The 16982-nt window shown below is 41.5% G+C and overlaps 1 protein-coding gene across 15 annotated transcripts in view; it reads left to right on the top strand.

The window, feature by feature from the left end:
* Positions 1-16982, top strand: part of DOCK9 (dedicator of cytokinesis 9) — a 332962-nt gene that overhangs the window by 236344 nt on the left and 79636 nt on the right. For 8 of the 15 annotated variants that reach the window (XR_006215038.1, XR_006215044.1, XR_006215032.1 and 5 more), the window contains exons 38-41: positions 1909-2045; positions 9813-9928; positions 15921-16058; positions 16175-16357. Coding sequence is in view for 12 of the 15 variants with exons in the window: in XM_042979621.1 (XP_042835555.1) it covers positions 1909-2045; positions 9813-9928; positions 15921-16058; positions 16175-16357 (574 nt within the window). In the remaining 3 variants the exon portion in view is untranslated. Of the gene's footprint in view, positions 1-1908; positions 2046-2556; positions 2601-9812; positions 9929-15920; positions 16059-16174; positions 16358-16982 lie in introns of those variants that run through there. The other 7 variants (XM_042979635.1, XM_042979632.1, XM_042979636.1 and 4 more) reach the window with 3 other exon arrangements.

The following is a 16982-nucleotide window of genomic DNA, read 5'->3' as shown; positions in this document are numbered from 1 at the left end:
CGCAGGTCCTTCTTGGAAGCATTTCCTCAGAGCACATCTTGTCATTACCAAGTTCTTACTCCCGCCCTATACCCACTCTCAGTGTGTCTGTGTTTGTTTTTGTCTGTGTTGCGTATTCCGTGATAAAAGTATCCTATTTTTCTATTGTTACTGTTTTTAGCAGCTTATTTAAAGTAAACATATTTACATTGTAAGAAAAACTTTAAAATTTAGTAGTAATTGCGGGTTTTTTCTCTTATCTATGATTCTGTTTTACAGCAATGAAATGGGAAAGAGATTTTTAAGAACTGTTTGAATGTGAAGATTTTACTTTTTATGTTAACATTGTTCTTTTCTTGGGATATTTTAGAAATTTCCAGAATTATGTTTTATGTTCATTGAAAGGTTGTGGTTTTTTCTTAAAGAAAACTTAGCATATTTTATTCTTTTATCCTATTAATATTTTTTATTTTTAACTGAAATGCAGCGGCACTTACAAGTTCTCTAATTTTAGCTGTTATTTTTTATCGTAACAGTAATTTTTACATTTGCACTTTTGAGTACCAAAAGCAAGTATATACAAGGTGACCTTATACAGTAATGCCTCCCACCTTGATTTTATTCGCTTTGACTTTGTCCCGTGAAAATGGGCAGACACATATATTGCTGGCACTGTGCCCAGCAAGCTTCACAGCCTCCTTGAAGTAACTGTCACCTACATCACAAGATGGCATTTGGAGAGTGTTGTGCAAAATAGGATGAAATGCCACAGAACTGAACATGGTGAATGTGGGAAGCCGAAGATTTCTGTCCCAACAAAATATTTTAGAATTGGGTTTTGTGTAACTGTTAACTTGTAATGGCTGTAAATTTAATTAAGAAAAAAAAAAAAAAAAAAAGGTCTTCTGACTTCATAAGCACCCTGTATATATTTGCATATAGAAGTATGCTTCCTCGGACTATCCTAAAACCAGATGGGCATAGGAAGGCAGGAGTGGAAGGTAGTGTTACTTGTTACGTGCCCTGTGGCGAGCTGTGTGCCCTGCCATATGGAAAATTTTGCCGTGGTCTCTGCTACACGTGAAAAAGGTCCTGAGCAGTAGTGTAAACGCTCTCGGTGTCTGCTCTCCGTGGCAGTCCGGTCTGATGACTACTGTGCCTTCTCATCACGTCAGTCTGAAATCACCCAGCAGCATGTTGCCCGATGACGCTCCATGCATGCCCTGTCCTACTCCACACAATAACACAGGGAGGGAGACCGTTGGCTACGGGATGGGCGACAGGTGTCATTCCAGCACGGGTCTCATTTTTCATCTGCTCTGGTGATGGTACACAGTAGGAAGTTTAGCTGTTTGATTGCTAACCCAGATCACTTTTCTATTTTCTTTACTTGACTGCTGACAAGTTTAACAAAGTGTGTGGCTCTTCTCCTTCCTGCCTGGGTAAGAATAAAGGTGTTAAAACCACCTCATATAATCCTTCTCATTGCATGTTTGTTCTCTGCTTCTTCCAATGCATTATTTTTATTAAAGATTTTTTTTTTATTTTTTTTTTTGCTCTTTAATAACCTATTTAACCCGAAAAGGTTCGTGGTGTTTGGCAGTTGTCAGAACGCTAATCTTTAGCACCATCTCAGACAGATGCTCAAATTTTTTAAAAGCAGCATCTCTAAAGTACTTTCTAGAACTGGAAATTTCCTTGCTTCAGCTTGGTTTTTGCTTCTTTGTCGTCAGGTGCTTTGCTGTGAACCCTTTTAGAGCTGAGGCCTGTGTGTGCATCTCTGGCTCCTCTGGCCCCAGAAGGCTGCGCTGCACGTGGCTGGCGTGTGGCCGTCCCTTGTGCTGTGTCCTGGCCTCACTAACCCTCCTCGTCCTGCTGCAGTGTAACAAGTCTAACTTTTGCTTCTATCCCATTTCACTCATGTTGCAGGAACCAGGAGGGGTTGGGACCCATAGTTCATGATCGAAAGTCTCAGACATTGCCTGTTTCCCGTAACAGAACAGGAATGATGCATGCCAGATTGCAGCAGCTGGGCAGCCTGGATAACTCTCTCACTTTTAACCACAGTAAGTCCCATGACATGCCATCGTAACAGCCAGCCATCTCATGTGACACCTCAGAGGGGAGAGCCCCAGGCCGCACTGCGCCACATCACCAACCTGACTTTTCTTCCAGCTCAGAGCAAGTGGGATGAAGAGTTCATGGCGAAATCCCCTTCTTTGGAGGAGAGTGACATAATGCGGAACGTGGTCAGCTACGGCATTAGACCTGAAAGTGTCCCAACCCCTCCGTTCAGTATTTTTTAACGTAAAATTTGGCAGGTTTGACAGCCAAACATTCTCTTGCTGTTTTTAACTTAATACTTGCATTTTCCCTCTGGAAGTCCTGAGGGCATCTGGAACAGGTCCCTTTCACTCTTCTGAGCCCATGCATGTAACTGATCACGTGTCCACATTCTGACATTCCAGCTTTGAATGTATGTTAATCCTTAAACTGCTGTGAAAACATAAAGCCCATGAATCAATTTGTGAGGGTGTGGAAAAGCCAATAACAAAGTGACTTTTTCTGTGTTTTCAGTGTGAGAAAGATATCAAGTGTGCTTGGAATTTCTGTAGACAATGGTAAGATTTAATCAGGTTGGAGTCTGCTTATGAGGCCGCTTCACTTGCAAACTGAGACCTTTTCGTTCATCTTGCCTTCCTAACTTTGGGGCTTTCTAACTTCACAGTAGAGATTCTACCAAAAAGGGGGAGCATAGTTTTAATTTACTTTTTTCAAATCATCAGAGGGGACATGGCATCATGTACTAGTTCTAGAAACATGTACATGTTTCATCTTTCTAAGGGTTTCTCAAAGCAGAAAACCTAAAAGAATATCAGCCATGCAGTATTTTAAAAACTAATGGCGATCATTTATAATAAATACCATTTCTGTTAGTGACATGTTCTCTGAATTGTTTCATCTTTTCTCCAGGTATAATGCAGCTAGTTGTTTAATCTAGACGATTACTTGTTCTCATTCCATGTCTTTAATGTAGTTATTAATTAATATCTTCTCATCATTTCTAATCATAGGAATTGCACTCATTGTGATCTTCATACCTCTTTCTTAATATAGGCTAAGAGTAAAGACAATATTCTCAATACTTTAAGTTGGTAGTAGTTCAGAGTAAGAAGGCCAAGGAATCGAAATATATAACAGCTGTCCCCTCTTCTACCCCAACGAAGTTAAGTGCAATGGGCATAGACTCTCTATAAAATTCTAAGCATAATATAGATCCGTATTATGTTTGCCTGCCACACACTGAATTGGTAGCTTTCAAGAGCTAGTTCTGAGTCCTATACTCAGCTGCAGGACATATGTTAGTAACACATCTAAGGCCACAGCACTTCATTTTTTCACCTCTTGTCTGTTAGGGCTTTTTCTAGCTCTGTAGCCAAGGGGTTGAAACAAACAAAACAAAAAATTTTGTTGTTTTTTGTTTTCATTTCCCATTTAGCAAACAGAAATTAAATTCCCATTGTTCTGCAGAAGTTGCTACACGGCCTTTGTGCAGATTATAACACAGGGACTACCTCGCCATCAGTTGAAATAAATACTTAAACTTTAAAGCACTTTAAAAAATAAATCAACAGACCAAGTCCCCACCTCCAAAGAATCATTCAGGAAACACAGAAAACAAAAGTCAAGTGAATGATCGGCACATGAATAAATAACCTTAATCCACTAAGAACTACGGCAGCTTCTCCCACTGCAAACAGATTTTGCAATGGTGGCTTGAATTGGAGGGGAGAGACAGCTGGCTGTGTTTTGCAGCCAAGGACCATATTGCTAACGTGGTTGATATCCATCCTCTCTTCCTGCTACCCACGGAGAGCCCGTCCTTCCTGCCTCTCTCCTCTTTGTTCCCATAGTTTCTGCTTCAGTCAGTTTTCAGTGACACCATCCTCCATCAGAGCTTCTCCTTCTGCCTTCCCAATAAACAGTGTGTAACTGATTCTTTGAGCCTTCTCCTGTATTCCTACAATTCCTGCTCATCCCAAATTGGTTCTGGTGTCTCACAGTCCTTGCATCTTCTTCAAGAACTCAGTCTTCATTTACATCTCTAAATCTGATGATGTATTTGGGTGGTGTCAGCCTTTCCCTCTGTTAGCTTTTTGAGCTCCAAATTGTCAGTTTGCCCAGAAGCCACAGAGAAGTATGTGCTATATGTATACATGTGTATGTGTGTGAGCATGTATATGTATATATACATACATGATTATTTTCACACCTGTACCTGGGTGTTCTGTGGGAAGTCTGTAGGTATATATGTCTTCCTAAAAAATTCTTCTTTAACAATGAATACAGTACCTTCTGTTGGACCATCCAATATATGACATAGATCCAGTATGTGAGAGATTTGTAGGGTGCCAGAGTCTACAATGAATTTCTTTTAGAAAAGAATAAAAATAGAAAGAGTCCCCCATACACCACTGCATTTTTTGTTTTGCCTTTTTCTTTGAGTAGGAAAGGCTTTGCCAGGCCTCAGCTTGACCAGCAGGGAGCAGCAGAAGACCACAGGAAATTTAATTCAATGGAGGCCAACTTTCATGCCCCCATTAGCACATCCATGTAGGACGTGGGAAGGGACACCATATGCAGTACACATGTCACCGTGGCAGGTTCTTACTCTTGGATTTTGATAGGAAACAATGAAAATTACAAATCCTACTGTGCTCAAAATAGTCTTTAACTATTTCAAAAAAAAAAAAAAAACACTCAAAAGATACAGAGAGGTTCATTAACTTTGAGTCATTACCCAGGTACATGAAAAGTAAATGTGTATAACATTAACACATTGACCTTTTTATTGTAAAGTACCTCCATTGTGTGTCAACAGAAGACATTTGTGTCAAATGGTATATTGAGAGTGATAGCTGCATATAGAGTATTTTATATAAGCCAAGCTATGAGAGGGAAGCTAAGTGAAACACGTTTGCAAATAGGTGATACATGTGCAAAACATATAAAATAACACCTTGCATTTACTTTGATGTTATATGTTGCCCTAGGAATATATTAAATCTATTTGTATGAGAATTCATATTTCCCACTGGTATGAGGGGGGGAAAGCCAGCAAGAGGTAGAAACACTTCAAGAAAACCTGTGTTTCATATAATCCAGTATAAGAGAGAGTTCAAGGTCATGGAGTAAGTTGCAGAGAATTAGATTTCAGGTCATTATGCAAAAGCATTTTCTAACTGAACTGCCCATTAGCTAGCGTGGGCACTTGGAGCTGGAGGTGTGAAAACAGAGACTGGATGAAGACCCACTGGGGGTATTCTTCAGGTTACTTAAACATCACAAGAGAAGGTGAGGAGTTGGACGAGTAGGTTTGTAAGACCCCATCTAACTCTGGAATTCTTTGATGTCTATGAAGTACAAGTAAGAAAATGAGTATCAGTGATAAAGTTCCTTGATATAATATTGAATTAATAGGAAAGATACAGAGAATGCATATATCCTCTGAAGTAAAATTAATATTTTTCAAAAGGTTTTAAGCCTGGCAATATATTTTTTAAAATAGGTAAAAATGGACTTGGATGCTTTGAAGGCATACATATACTCAAGATAGTAAATGAAATGTTTGTTTATAAAGCCACTTTTTTTGATTCTGAGACAGTTTCCTTTATTGAGAAATACATTTTTGCACATTTTCTAGCATTTATAATATCAGGGTATATCTTTGAGTTATAACAGACCTATCTTACACCTGTATCTTACCTAGTACATCTAATATGGCAGCCAGTCATTGGTACTTCTTGTAATTGATGGGGTTTCAGAACTCAAAGTCTGGCAAAATGCCTGTTCAAAGTCAGTCATGTTTATGTTTTTAATACCCTTAAAAAGGACTTTAAATTAAAATGTATACATAAACCAAGTGTTTTCCCAGTTTGAGATGTAAATCCCATAACAGGTACTATTTTCAGACACTGCTCAACATTAGGTTGAGGCATTGGTCAGAGAGAGCAGATGGCATAACCATTTCCTCGAGTATAAACTGAGATTTTAGACTCATTCCACAAATCATTTTGAGCATATTTGTGTGTGTGTGTGTGTGTGTGTGTGTGTGTGTGTGTGTGTGTGTGTGAATCAGAGGACAGACAGCAAGATCACGTAAGTTTTGCCTGGGAATATTATTCCTTATTTCTCCTGTTTCCTCTCTGCTCATTTGTGAGGAAAACCTTTTTAGCAGTAAAAAATGGGATGGAGATGAACAATAGATGATGTAGGGGTTGGTCCACCTGCTACATTGCAAAAATACATGCAGTTAGTAAACGCTGGAGACCATGAGTTAATAAACCTGGGAGACTGGATCTTCCACATTTGGGGACTTCTTTTTTTTCTTAATTAATCAGTTAATTTATTTTTAAATTTACATCTAAGTTAGCAAACAGTGCAAAATGATTTCAGGAGTAGATTCCAGTGATTCATTCCCTGTGTATAACACCCAGTGCTCCTCCCAAGTGTCTTCTTTAATGCCCCTTACCCATTTAGCCCATCCCCCTACCCACAACCCCTCCAGCAACCCTCAGCTTGTTCTCTGTATTTTAGAGTCTCTTGTGAACATTTGGGGACTTCTTTTAGCAAGAAGATTCCTTGTCATTTAGTAGTATTTACATTATTCTCATAAAATGTATTGTTTTCTGGATTTCTATTATATGGGCCAGAGGGAAAAAAATTAACAATAAAAACAAGAATTCTGGTTTCATAAAGGGTAAGGGCAGCTGTTGAAAAGAAAGTGCCCCCTATGAGAATACATATCTGACTTCTTCGAGCTCGAATGTCCTCTCATGTTTGGAAAAGGCATGTAGCTGTGTCCCTCCCACCACATCACCTCTGATGTCATGGCAGTGGAGAGGGGGAAACAGTTTACAGATGTGGTCAGCATTATTCAGTCGAGCTGTTCTGGTAACAGTTTATTAAACAGAGCAAGGTTAATTAAGTCTAACATAGCAGATGACATTAGATAGGGGAAGAAATCTCATCCCTGGCCTCTGAGTGTTTAAAAGATTTGGGGATTCTAGAATAAATCCTTTATCACAGAGTGACATCAGAACAAAAAGTGTGTACATAAGAGCAGTCCATGATGTGCATGCCAAAGATGGCACACTGGGGAAGGGAGGAAGTCCTCCTCTCCCTGACCAGCCTGGCTGAAGACAGTCAGTGCCCCGAGCGCTGTCCCCTAGGGAAAATCAGTAGGGTTGGTTAACACAGCACTTCTTGCTTGCTGGGGTCAGAATCCACTTAATCAGCTTCAGTGAGTTGCTGACCAATACCTTAAGAACTTGCTTTTTCTCTTACGATCACTTTTTGGATATACCAAGTCAGTTCCTTTCCTATGGTAACCGCTGACTAAAGCCTTCCCTCGTGCACGGCTTTGTTCCAGGTGTTGAGACAAGCCTTCTCCACCGGAGCATCTCTCAGTAAACTGTCCCTGCAGTGTCTACCACTTACATAACCTCTCCATGCTGCCCCTTACTTTTAGGGGCTTTTTAATAACACCAGCTCAGGAATCCTGCTGATTTCTTGTTTCTTTTTTCTTTTTTTAATTTACATCCAAGTTAGTTAGCATATAGTGCAACAATGATTTCAGGAGTAGATTCCTTAATGCCCCTTACCCATTTAGCCCAGCCCCCCTCCCACAACCCTTCCAATAATCCTCTGTTTTGAGATGAGGGCTTAACAAAAAGCAAAATTATAACCAACTGTGGCTTAAAAAGATCATTTCTTTTATTCTTAGATAATTCAGACACAGGCAGACAGACTCCATATGAATCTGACTGTCCCCCTTAAGGAGATCAGATAGACAAGGTCAAGATTCATGGATGGTGTAAGAGTTTAGAGAAATTTGTCATTGTCATGTTTCCATACATGGATACGTAGTTATATAAAAACTTAACTAGCATAGCCATTGATTATATGTTTTAAAGACAACACATGGCCCAATTTCAGTCCTGGATTGGTCTAGACCTCCAGCTGAAAGTAAACACAGTGGAAATCCTTAAGCGTGTAGGCGATCGCATCTGCATACACGTAGCCAAGAAGTTACCTAGAAAAAGAAAATGTCAGTTCTGTGCCAAGAAAAAAATTAAAGTAATCACCAAAGCCAGTTCTTGGGACAATTTAACCCAGATCATTACCCATCAGTAGGGGTAAACGGCAGCCCTCAACAAAGGGTCTTTGTGACCTGTGATAATTTTGGTTGATCTAACAAAAGGTGCTGTATTTATTTGTTCCCCTCTTGCCCCATTGTATGATCACTTTAACAATAATTAACAGTCCGTTTTCCTCTTTCATCATCTCTGTATCTTACCAAACAAACCATGCCAAACGGGTGATGCCTTGGCTGACCTTATTACCAAAATATATCCATCTTTCTCAGTAACTTGGAAAGTCTGTTTTGTAGTCTTTTAAAAATCATTCTGTAACTCTGACATTTGCTCAAGCGAGAATAACATCGGGCTAGTTACTTTACTTTGTCCTAGTAACAGGTACTATGATATGGTGACCTGGATCAGGAATTTAGGGTGCAGTTTCTGGGTTTTTTTTTTCCCCCATTAATGGCCTCAAGAAAATTCTCTAGGTTTTCCGCACTTCATTTTCCTGATCTGTATACAAAGTGTCCTCCTCTCTGGAGTATAAAGAAAATTACCTACATAGTAAGTGTTGATTTGCTTACGCTCCTGGGAGAAAGACATTACATGACGTTTTATTATAGTGCCATCTTTCTTTGTCATCTAGATCAGTCCTGTAACATCTTTGCACCCCTGTATGTATTTCTGCTAATGCATATCATTTCATAATGTAATATCTCAAATTGTATGTCAAGCTACATTTATGTCAGTACTAAATTGAAGTTTATAGCCACGTATAGTAGATATCAGTTTGTATTTAAATTAGGATTCTTCAAGTCCTTTCCTTTTCTTAAATGTTTCCTTCAGACATACTGGCTTTCGTGCTTTTTGATAAAACAAGTAGAATACTATTAGCAGTGCAGTCAACTCTTGATTATCATGCCTAGTTCTTCACCTTAACGATTCAGCACTTACATAGCATTCACCATGCGCCGGGCACTATTCTAAGAATTTCACAAATTGTAACCAACTTAATGCTCACTGCAACCCTTTGAGGTAGATACTATTATTGTCCCCGTTCTACAGGCCAGGACACAGAGGTATAAAGAGGCCGAATAACTTGCCCACGGTCACACAGCTAGCACGTGGCTGAGCTGGATTCAGGGACCAGCAGGCTGACCCTGGGCTCATTTTCTTAACCCCTGTGCTCCTCTGCTGCCTGTGTCCATGTGGGAAGCTTGGGAAGCCTCAGCCTCCTTCACCGCCCCTCCCGTCCCAGCAGCTCAGCCAAGTACTCGGTGGATTGGTGCCCACTGTGGGCTAACTGTGCGACTTAAGGCAAGCTGTTTAGCCTTCCTCTGCCTCTGTCTCCTTATCTGCAGAAAGGGTTTAATAATGTACATACTTCATAGGGCCATTGAGGGATTAAATGAGCGAATACATGTAAAGTTCATAGAATGATTGCTGGCACGTGGCCAATGCAAAATAAATGGTTGCTGCCATTCTTTCCCTTCCGGAATTGTAGAGTCATAACCCAACAGATGCATTATTAATTACCTATCCCCTGCCCCACCACCGATGAAAAGGGCAAACAGGGAGACAAAGCCCCAAAGGAAGCCTTCCCTAAATAATCAAAAGTTGACTGCGTGATTGTATCGGGCCACCGCCCTCTCTGCAGCCCCCTGCAGTAACCTCGTGTTGTAATTCACGCAGGCTATGGCCACTCAGACGCTGACGTCCTTCACCAGTCCCTACTTGAAGCCAACATTGCTACGGAGGTGTGCCTTACGGCTCTGGACACTCTGTCTCTGTTTACACTGGCATTTAAGGTTGGTATTGAACAGCTGTTCGTGGTCAGAGCTTTTACCTTGTAAATTCATTGTGCGTGTTTAATTGAACCGGCAAGAGCTTCCTATATTGTATTTTTTGTCTCAGCGACTGTTTTTGCCCCTGTAAAGAAACCATAAACCCTTACAATCCCTTAATGAAACCGTTCCGTAGCTAATGACTCGAATTCCCTGAAATAAAATAAAGCTTACCACCACCAGTTCCTGGAGGTGGTTACCTCTTGGCCAGAAGAAAGCATCCATCTGGGGAACACGGTTTGCTGTGCCCTCAAGGGTGATAATATGGGAACCTGATCAGACATTGCCACCCCTACCACCTTTGAACATATCCAAATGTAGCGGCAGTTAAAATAAGTACACACGCATTCACCTTTTACAGTTTTTAAAAATCTGTCAGTAACTTCAGTGATAGAAACGTTTCAAGGATAGACAATAAAAGGTGGTGTTTGTCTTATTTGTAGGTTTTAGCAAGTAACAGTCAAGTAGGTAGAGATGGTCTCTCAAGCCACTCGCTTGATTTTAGGAACTTAACACTTACCTAGTCTTGCTAAACGATTTCTTCCATTTCTAGCGTGGAAGGAGGAAATTGAATTAGTGTTAATATGCCACGAATACCAAAACAGTGTGTTTGTTTCCAAGGATATTTGGAAAATGCAGCCAGAGTCGTTCTCTGCTTTACTTATCTCTGCTTCTCATAAAGCGCATTACTTTATTAGGATAAAAATAGTTGCCCTGATATCATGTCACTTTATTATAATATACCTTTATTCTTCTTAGCAGCCACACCACTCGTGTCCCCACGAAATGTCATTACTAGGAACCCAGATGAGAGACCAGGAAATGCGGACTCTAATCGAATATGTGTGAGGACAGCAGTGTCTTATTACACGGAGCCTCCACTCCTGTGGCTCTCAGAGTGTGGTCCCCTGGGTGGCAGCAGCTGGAAACCCTGGGAGCATGTTAGAAAGGCAGGTTCTCAGGCCCTCACCTAGACTGGCTGAATCCGAAAGTCTCGGGGTGAGACCTGAATGCTACCACTTGAGAGCCTCTGCTCTACCAGAACCACGTTTGGAACCTCTTTCCATTTTCTTTTGAGTGTTTTTAGTTAAAAACTGTTGTCCAAATAGGCAATGACATGTTTAATGTGAGTGTTGGCCAGGGTATGCCTGTACCACTGCTAACTGAGAATCCTTAAGTTCGGAACAGTAGTTGGGACACGGCTTTTTGCCCTCTGCCTGGGCCCCACCGTGCCAACGAGCAGGAAAGCCTGGTGCTGTGTGGCCGGGGGTAAGGGCACATGCAGCAGAGGTGTGTCTGCGGGCACGTGAGAACAGTGACAGTTTCTTCACTGCACAGCCTACAGTCCATACTTAGCCCCCTTGAAAATGCTTGCCTCATATTAAAGAAGAGGTTTCATCAAGGTTCCCAGGTCTCCAGCGTCTGGCCACCAGGTAGGTTCTGCCCGATTCTTGAGAGAGAAACAACATCCGATGGTCCCTGCTTGTGACATTTATTGTCTGAATGTCTTTGGGAAAATTACCTCATGTCTCCAGACCTAAGATTTCTCATTTGTAAGGTTAGAAGAAAACGATCTGTCGCTCGTTGTTTGGTTAAAGTAGGATGGCCTTTGAAAGAATCTGCCACTTTGCGGATACAGACCAGGCTTTACCTCCCAGCTCCACCATTAGCCAGATTCTAAGCCTCGGCTGGGTCTGCTGGACATCTGGAAACCCTGGTTTCCTTACCTAGAACTTGGCAGTTATGCCTACTGTATCATGGATCGATAAGAAGTATCCCAAAACGTCTACCCTGTGTTCATGACTTCCTGGGCCCATGACAAAGGGTCTAACTCCTGAGACCCACAGAGAAGACTGAGCTTTAGTGCAGAGGTGGTCTCTGTCGAAGTCTACACGCGTGTGTGCAAAAACGTTTAAAGCTCTGCACCCCCATTAGGAAGTGGAAAGATGGGCAGATGTTACGGCATTATTGGATGCCATGCCACACTGCAGGCTTGCTGGTCTGGATTCGCAGGTTCATGAGGCCCCTGGCACGGCAGCCACTAGGATCTTCCTCTGCAGATATTTACTCAGCTGACTCACCATTTGGAGCGTATCAGAAAAATTAAATTCTTACACTGAGTTAACTGACATAATTGGAAAAAAATCATCTTCCACAGATACAGCACCATCGTTACTGAGTCTCTTAATTGACCGCATCTAATAAGTTGCCAAGGATAGTCAAGAAATCATATTCTTTTTTTTTTAAATTTTTTTAGTGTTTATCCATTTTTGAGAGAGAGAAAGAGTGTGAGTGCATGAGCGGGTGCGGGGCCAGAGAGAGGGAGATACAACAGCTCCAGGCTCCGAGCTGTCAGCACAGAGCCCTACTCGGGGCTCAAACTCTTGAACCGTGAGGTCATGACCTCAGCGGAAGTCTGACGCTTAACCAACTGAGCCACCCAGGCCCAAGAAATCGTAGTCTTAATGAAAGAAAATGTTTGAAAAGACTTAAACCCTTAATAATAACGTTGTTGTTGTTGTTATTAGTTTCCTGCTATTTATTGAATGAAATTCCTGCTATTTATTTATTTATTATTATTCTGTGCCTCAAGCATTAATCTTCACGTTAGCCTGCCCTGGTGGATCTTCTTATCACTCATTTCACAGATGAGGAGATTGAGACTGAGACAGGTTAAAAGATTTGCCCAAGATCACTGCACATTTGACCAGACGAAGTTCTTGTTCTCCATTAAGCCAGGCATGGCAGGGAGGTGGTGATAGGGGAGGGAAAGAGGGAGAAAGAGAGAAAAGCTAAGCTGAGTTATATCAAGGTAATTGAATGATCTCTCATGTAGAAAAAAAGAAGAGAATTACCAAACGCTTACCAGTTGCCGGTCCTGTGCTGGATGCTTTCACATGTGTTGTCTCATTTAATACATAAAAGGATGTGTTTTGTAAGCCAAGGTAGTTACATGCAGAAAAATAGTGTTCTTCTCTGGCTATTTCACAATGTCTATGATTAACACAACCCCAAGTCAATGCTGGCCTTTAATGATCTTTGATGATCTTTTTGATGGGTTTATAGATTTAATCTGATAATGTATTTTTAACAATTCCACGTAGTGCCTTTTCTTGATTTGAGCTGCATGGGGAGAATCAGTATGCGATGTTGGAGGGCGCTTGGATCATTGGGTTCTTCTAGGAAGTTTCTGGTCTGGTTCACACAACCGTGAGCCTGGTCTGCAAGAACGCATGAAATCAGGTCACCTTAGTGATTGTTGAGCGTTTGCAACTGACACAGCTTTTCTCTAAACTGGATTTTTAAAGCAATGTCTAAATAAAACTAAACGCTGTATGCCTAGGAAAGGTACATCTATTTTAAATAACATGGTTTTAGACCTCTCACTTTGGTACCCAAGGTTTAAGTTTGTTTTTATCCTGTTTCTGGATCTTTAAAAATTTGATTTTGAGCGTTCGTTCTCTGAAAGGCTCATTCTGCCAAGGAGGACGCGTTACAACAGTCAAACCTGCATGCACATCCGACAGCTCCTGAGATTTATTTACAACCTATTCTCCACCTTGTTGCTAGAGAATAGCCGTGCCCTCCATATTGTTGCAACGTCTCATTTAATTTCCTGAATGAAATTCTCCTATTTTCAGGACAAGTCCATAGGGATAAAAAGGTGGACATGAGATACACTCTGTTGCTACCTGTGGTTACTTCTGAGTGGAAAAGTGAAGGGTGGTTCTGTTTTGCTTCCCACCTCCCAACCCCCGTCCTTTTTGAATGTTCAAACATTTTTTTTACATTTGTGTATATTACTTTCTAATTAGTGAAAAGAGACAGACATGCAGAGAGACCAAGAGAGGGAGAGAAGAAGATTGATTGGAAGTTGGCAGATGGCAGCTGGTACATGGGGTTGTGTCTGGGTTGAGAGGTCCTCTATCCCTTTACATGAGGGATTTTTTTATATTTTCGTGTGAGTGAGTTTTAACTGCATTCTTGTATTTGGGTTTTGAGACCAGAACCCACGAAGACTAAATCCTGAAAATAGGAACACACACCTTGACAAGAAAGTGCGAGGAAGGAAAATTTAACTCCAGGGGGAAGAACTTGGAGACAGGCCAGTTCCATCAGCAAGACTAGGCTCCTGGCGATTTTTGTCCACACTATCTCTTCTGGATATGCTCCCCCAAAGAGTGCTGAGAGGAGGAAAGCTCACATCCAGATCTGTGCAAACCTTAATCCAGCCATAAGTAGGGAGGATGGTGGGCCCTGGAAAAAGTAATGTTCACAGACAACAAGCCAAGTGAGCAGTTCCCGGGACACTGGAACCACCCTTTCTTTTTTCCAGTTGGTAAACAGCTGCTCTTGGTTGAGAGTATATCATATTCAGTTAATTAAGTCATATTTTCTACTCATTAAATTGCTTCTCTTTCACATGATGGAATTCAGTACTGTGCTCAGTATTTCATGTTGTAAAGATCACTGTGGATTCCAGGTGTCCTACCAGCTGGGAGTACATCTGTGAGTCACTGGACCAACGAAAACAAAATTTATTCCTTGAGTAAAAATTTTTCTCCCCAAATAAGGTGAGGTCAATCTTAGAACTAACACCCCAGCCATAATTGGCTATTTAACAGAAATACTTGGACATAAGTTATCTCCAGTCATTTGGAAAAATTGTAAGATTGGTTTGAGACACTGGCCTCTTGACATTTTTTTATCATCATGTTTGCCTACTTGTCCCAAACACACACACCTTTGTGCAGACAGGCTTATCTGTGTTTGAAGATGTAGCTCTTTAGTGTCACATACGCTAAGGCACAATGGTTGCATGCTGGCCTCTAGCTCGGTGACATCTATATCTACCTGTGTGTTCAGCAGTTGATGAGAGTTTTGAACAAAGTGTTCAATTAGTATGAATTTACGGCTGGTGTGAAAAGCCCTTGCAGAATGATGAGAGGTATGAATTGTGGCCCTGCTGTTTTGCTTTGTCAAGTAGAATCCATGATATTTAAAATCCTGCCGGCACCACTTACTGAGCCCGATCAAGGATGCGTCAGACACTTTCTGTACTTGACTCACGTCTTCGCAGTGTCTGCGCAAGGTCAGTTCTAGGGCTGCCATTTACAGGTGGGAAGAGGAAGACTCAGTTTACCTGTGCAGATCCATGCACATGATCAATGGGGCCTGATCAAAGCCTGTATGTTTTCCCACCTTACCAAGCTGTCTGGTTATTATTCATCACTTAACAGAGTCCCCTGAGAAGCCTGGAAAAAAACAAACTTACTTTTAGGGGACCTCACTTCAGTGGTTTTTTCCAGCCCACTCATCAGCCAAAACCTGTAATGGCACTTCTTTGTTGGAATTAAGATGTCACAAAGATTACCTCTGTATTGGTGGCTGGTAAACAGTAAAAATAAGTAAATAAATAGAAGCCAAATCAGTACTGAGGAATAGTTGTCCTTTAAACCACGTTACGGTATGCTAGGAAGTTTTATGATTAGTCCCTCCCTTATTAGAAAAAAGCAGGGGCGCCTGGTTGGCTCAGTCGGTTAAGTGTCCAACTTCGGCTCAGGTCATGATCTCACAGTTCATGGGTTCAAGCCCCATGTCGGGCTCTGTGCTGACAGCTCTGCTTCGGATTCTGGTCTCCCTCTCTCTCTGTCATTTCCCTGCTCATGTTCTTTCTCTCTCTCTCTCTCTCTCTCTCTCAAAAATAAACATTAAAAACATTTAATTAAAAGAGAAAAAAGAAAAAAAGCAGACTCTCCAAAGCATGAATTTGTTGTAGGCTTATTTGTATCACAAGAGGATTCTGTGTTTTCCTAGAGATTCATGGCAGAGTTTGTTTAAATTGTAAGTTGTCTTAGTACCTAGAAAATTGAACCTTTGAGTCTGAAAATTGTATGCAACCTAGCTGAGGTGTCCAGTGGGTCTCACTAACCAAGCTGTCCTTCTGTGTTTTAAGAACCAGCTCCTGGCCGACCACGGACATAATCCTCTCATGAAAAAAGTTTTTGACGTCTACCTGTGTTTTCTTCAAAAACATCAGTCTGAAACGGCTTTGAAAAATGTCTTCACTGCCTTAAGGTCATTCATTTATAAGGTGAGCTGCTTCCCCCGGGGATGTCCTCATCGATGACCATACTTGTCTGCCTTGCACCTGGGGTTGAAGGGAGCACTGATCACCACGTGGGCCTCGCTCTCTGCTGTTCCCCCCAGTTTCCCTCGACGTTCTATGAAGGGAGGGCCGACATGTGTGCTGCTCTGTGCTACGAGATCCTGAAATGCTGCAACTCCAAGCTGAGCTCCATCAGAACCGAGGCCTCCCAGCTGCTGTACTTCCTCATGAGGAACAACTTCGACTACACTGGAAAGAAGTCCTTTGTCCGGACGCATTTGCAAGTGCGTGTAGTTTCACTTTTCAACGCGGGTGTACCCTATGGGGTTCTGTTTTAGCAGGAAGATTTTGTCGCGCTTACCAATAGACCTCAGTGTAAGCACAACAAGGTATGGCCTTGCAATGGAAAATTGGAAAGTCACGTTCACTGGTTTGGTTTGTTTCATTCTCCACATTGTAAGATTTGGGCCCAGAATGTGTTTCTGTCGGTAAAGGGACATTTGAAAATTGACTCGGTATTGGACCGACTGAAATTCCATTGAATCACAATCTATTAGAATCTACATGAGGATGCCCAATAGCGAACATCTTAGCTGAAAAACATAGAAAGTCCATAGTGGTTCTTTTCTGTCTTCCATCTACTGACATACCTACCATCCCTCCAGAGTTAACATGTCTCAGATGCTCTGCTCCAGGAACCGTGCAAGATATGGAAAAGTCTTAAGTATTTTTATAGACTCCCTTTTTCTACAAACTCATGTAGGAGTGCCTTTTCTATCTCTGTTTATTCCTTTTTTAAGTAAATACTTATTGTTTGCAAACTACATGCTAGAATTCACAGATACAACCATGAACCAAACAACCCTCCCCTGGCCCTCATGGAGTGTACAGTCCACTGGAAGACAGACC

This window comes from Panthera tigris, chromosome A1 (genome assembly GCF_018350195.1).
Source record: "Panthera tigris isolate Pti1 chromosome A1, P.tigris_Pti1_mat1.1, whole genome shotgun sequence".
NCBI classification, from domain to species: Eukaryota; Metazoa; Chordata; class Mammalia; order Carnivora; family Felidae; genus Panthera; species Panthera tigris.
The sequence above is the reverse complement of the archived record's forward strand: the minus strand, read 5'-3'. Positions and strand labels throughout refer to the sequence as shown.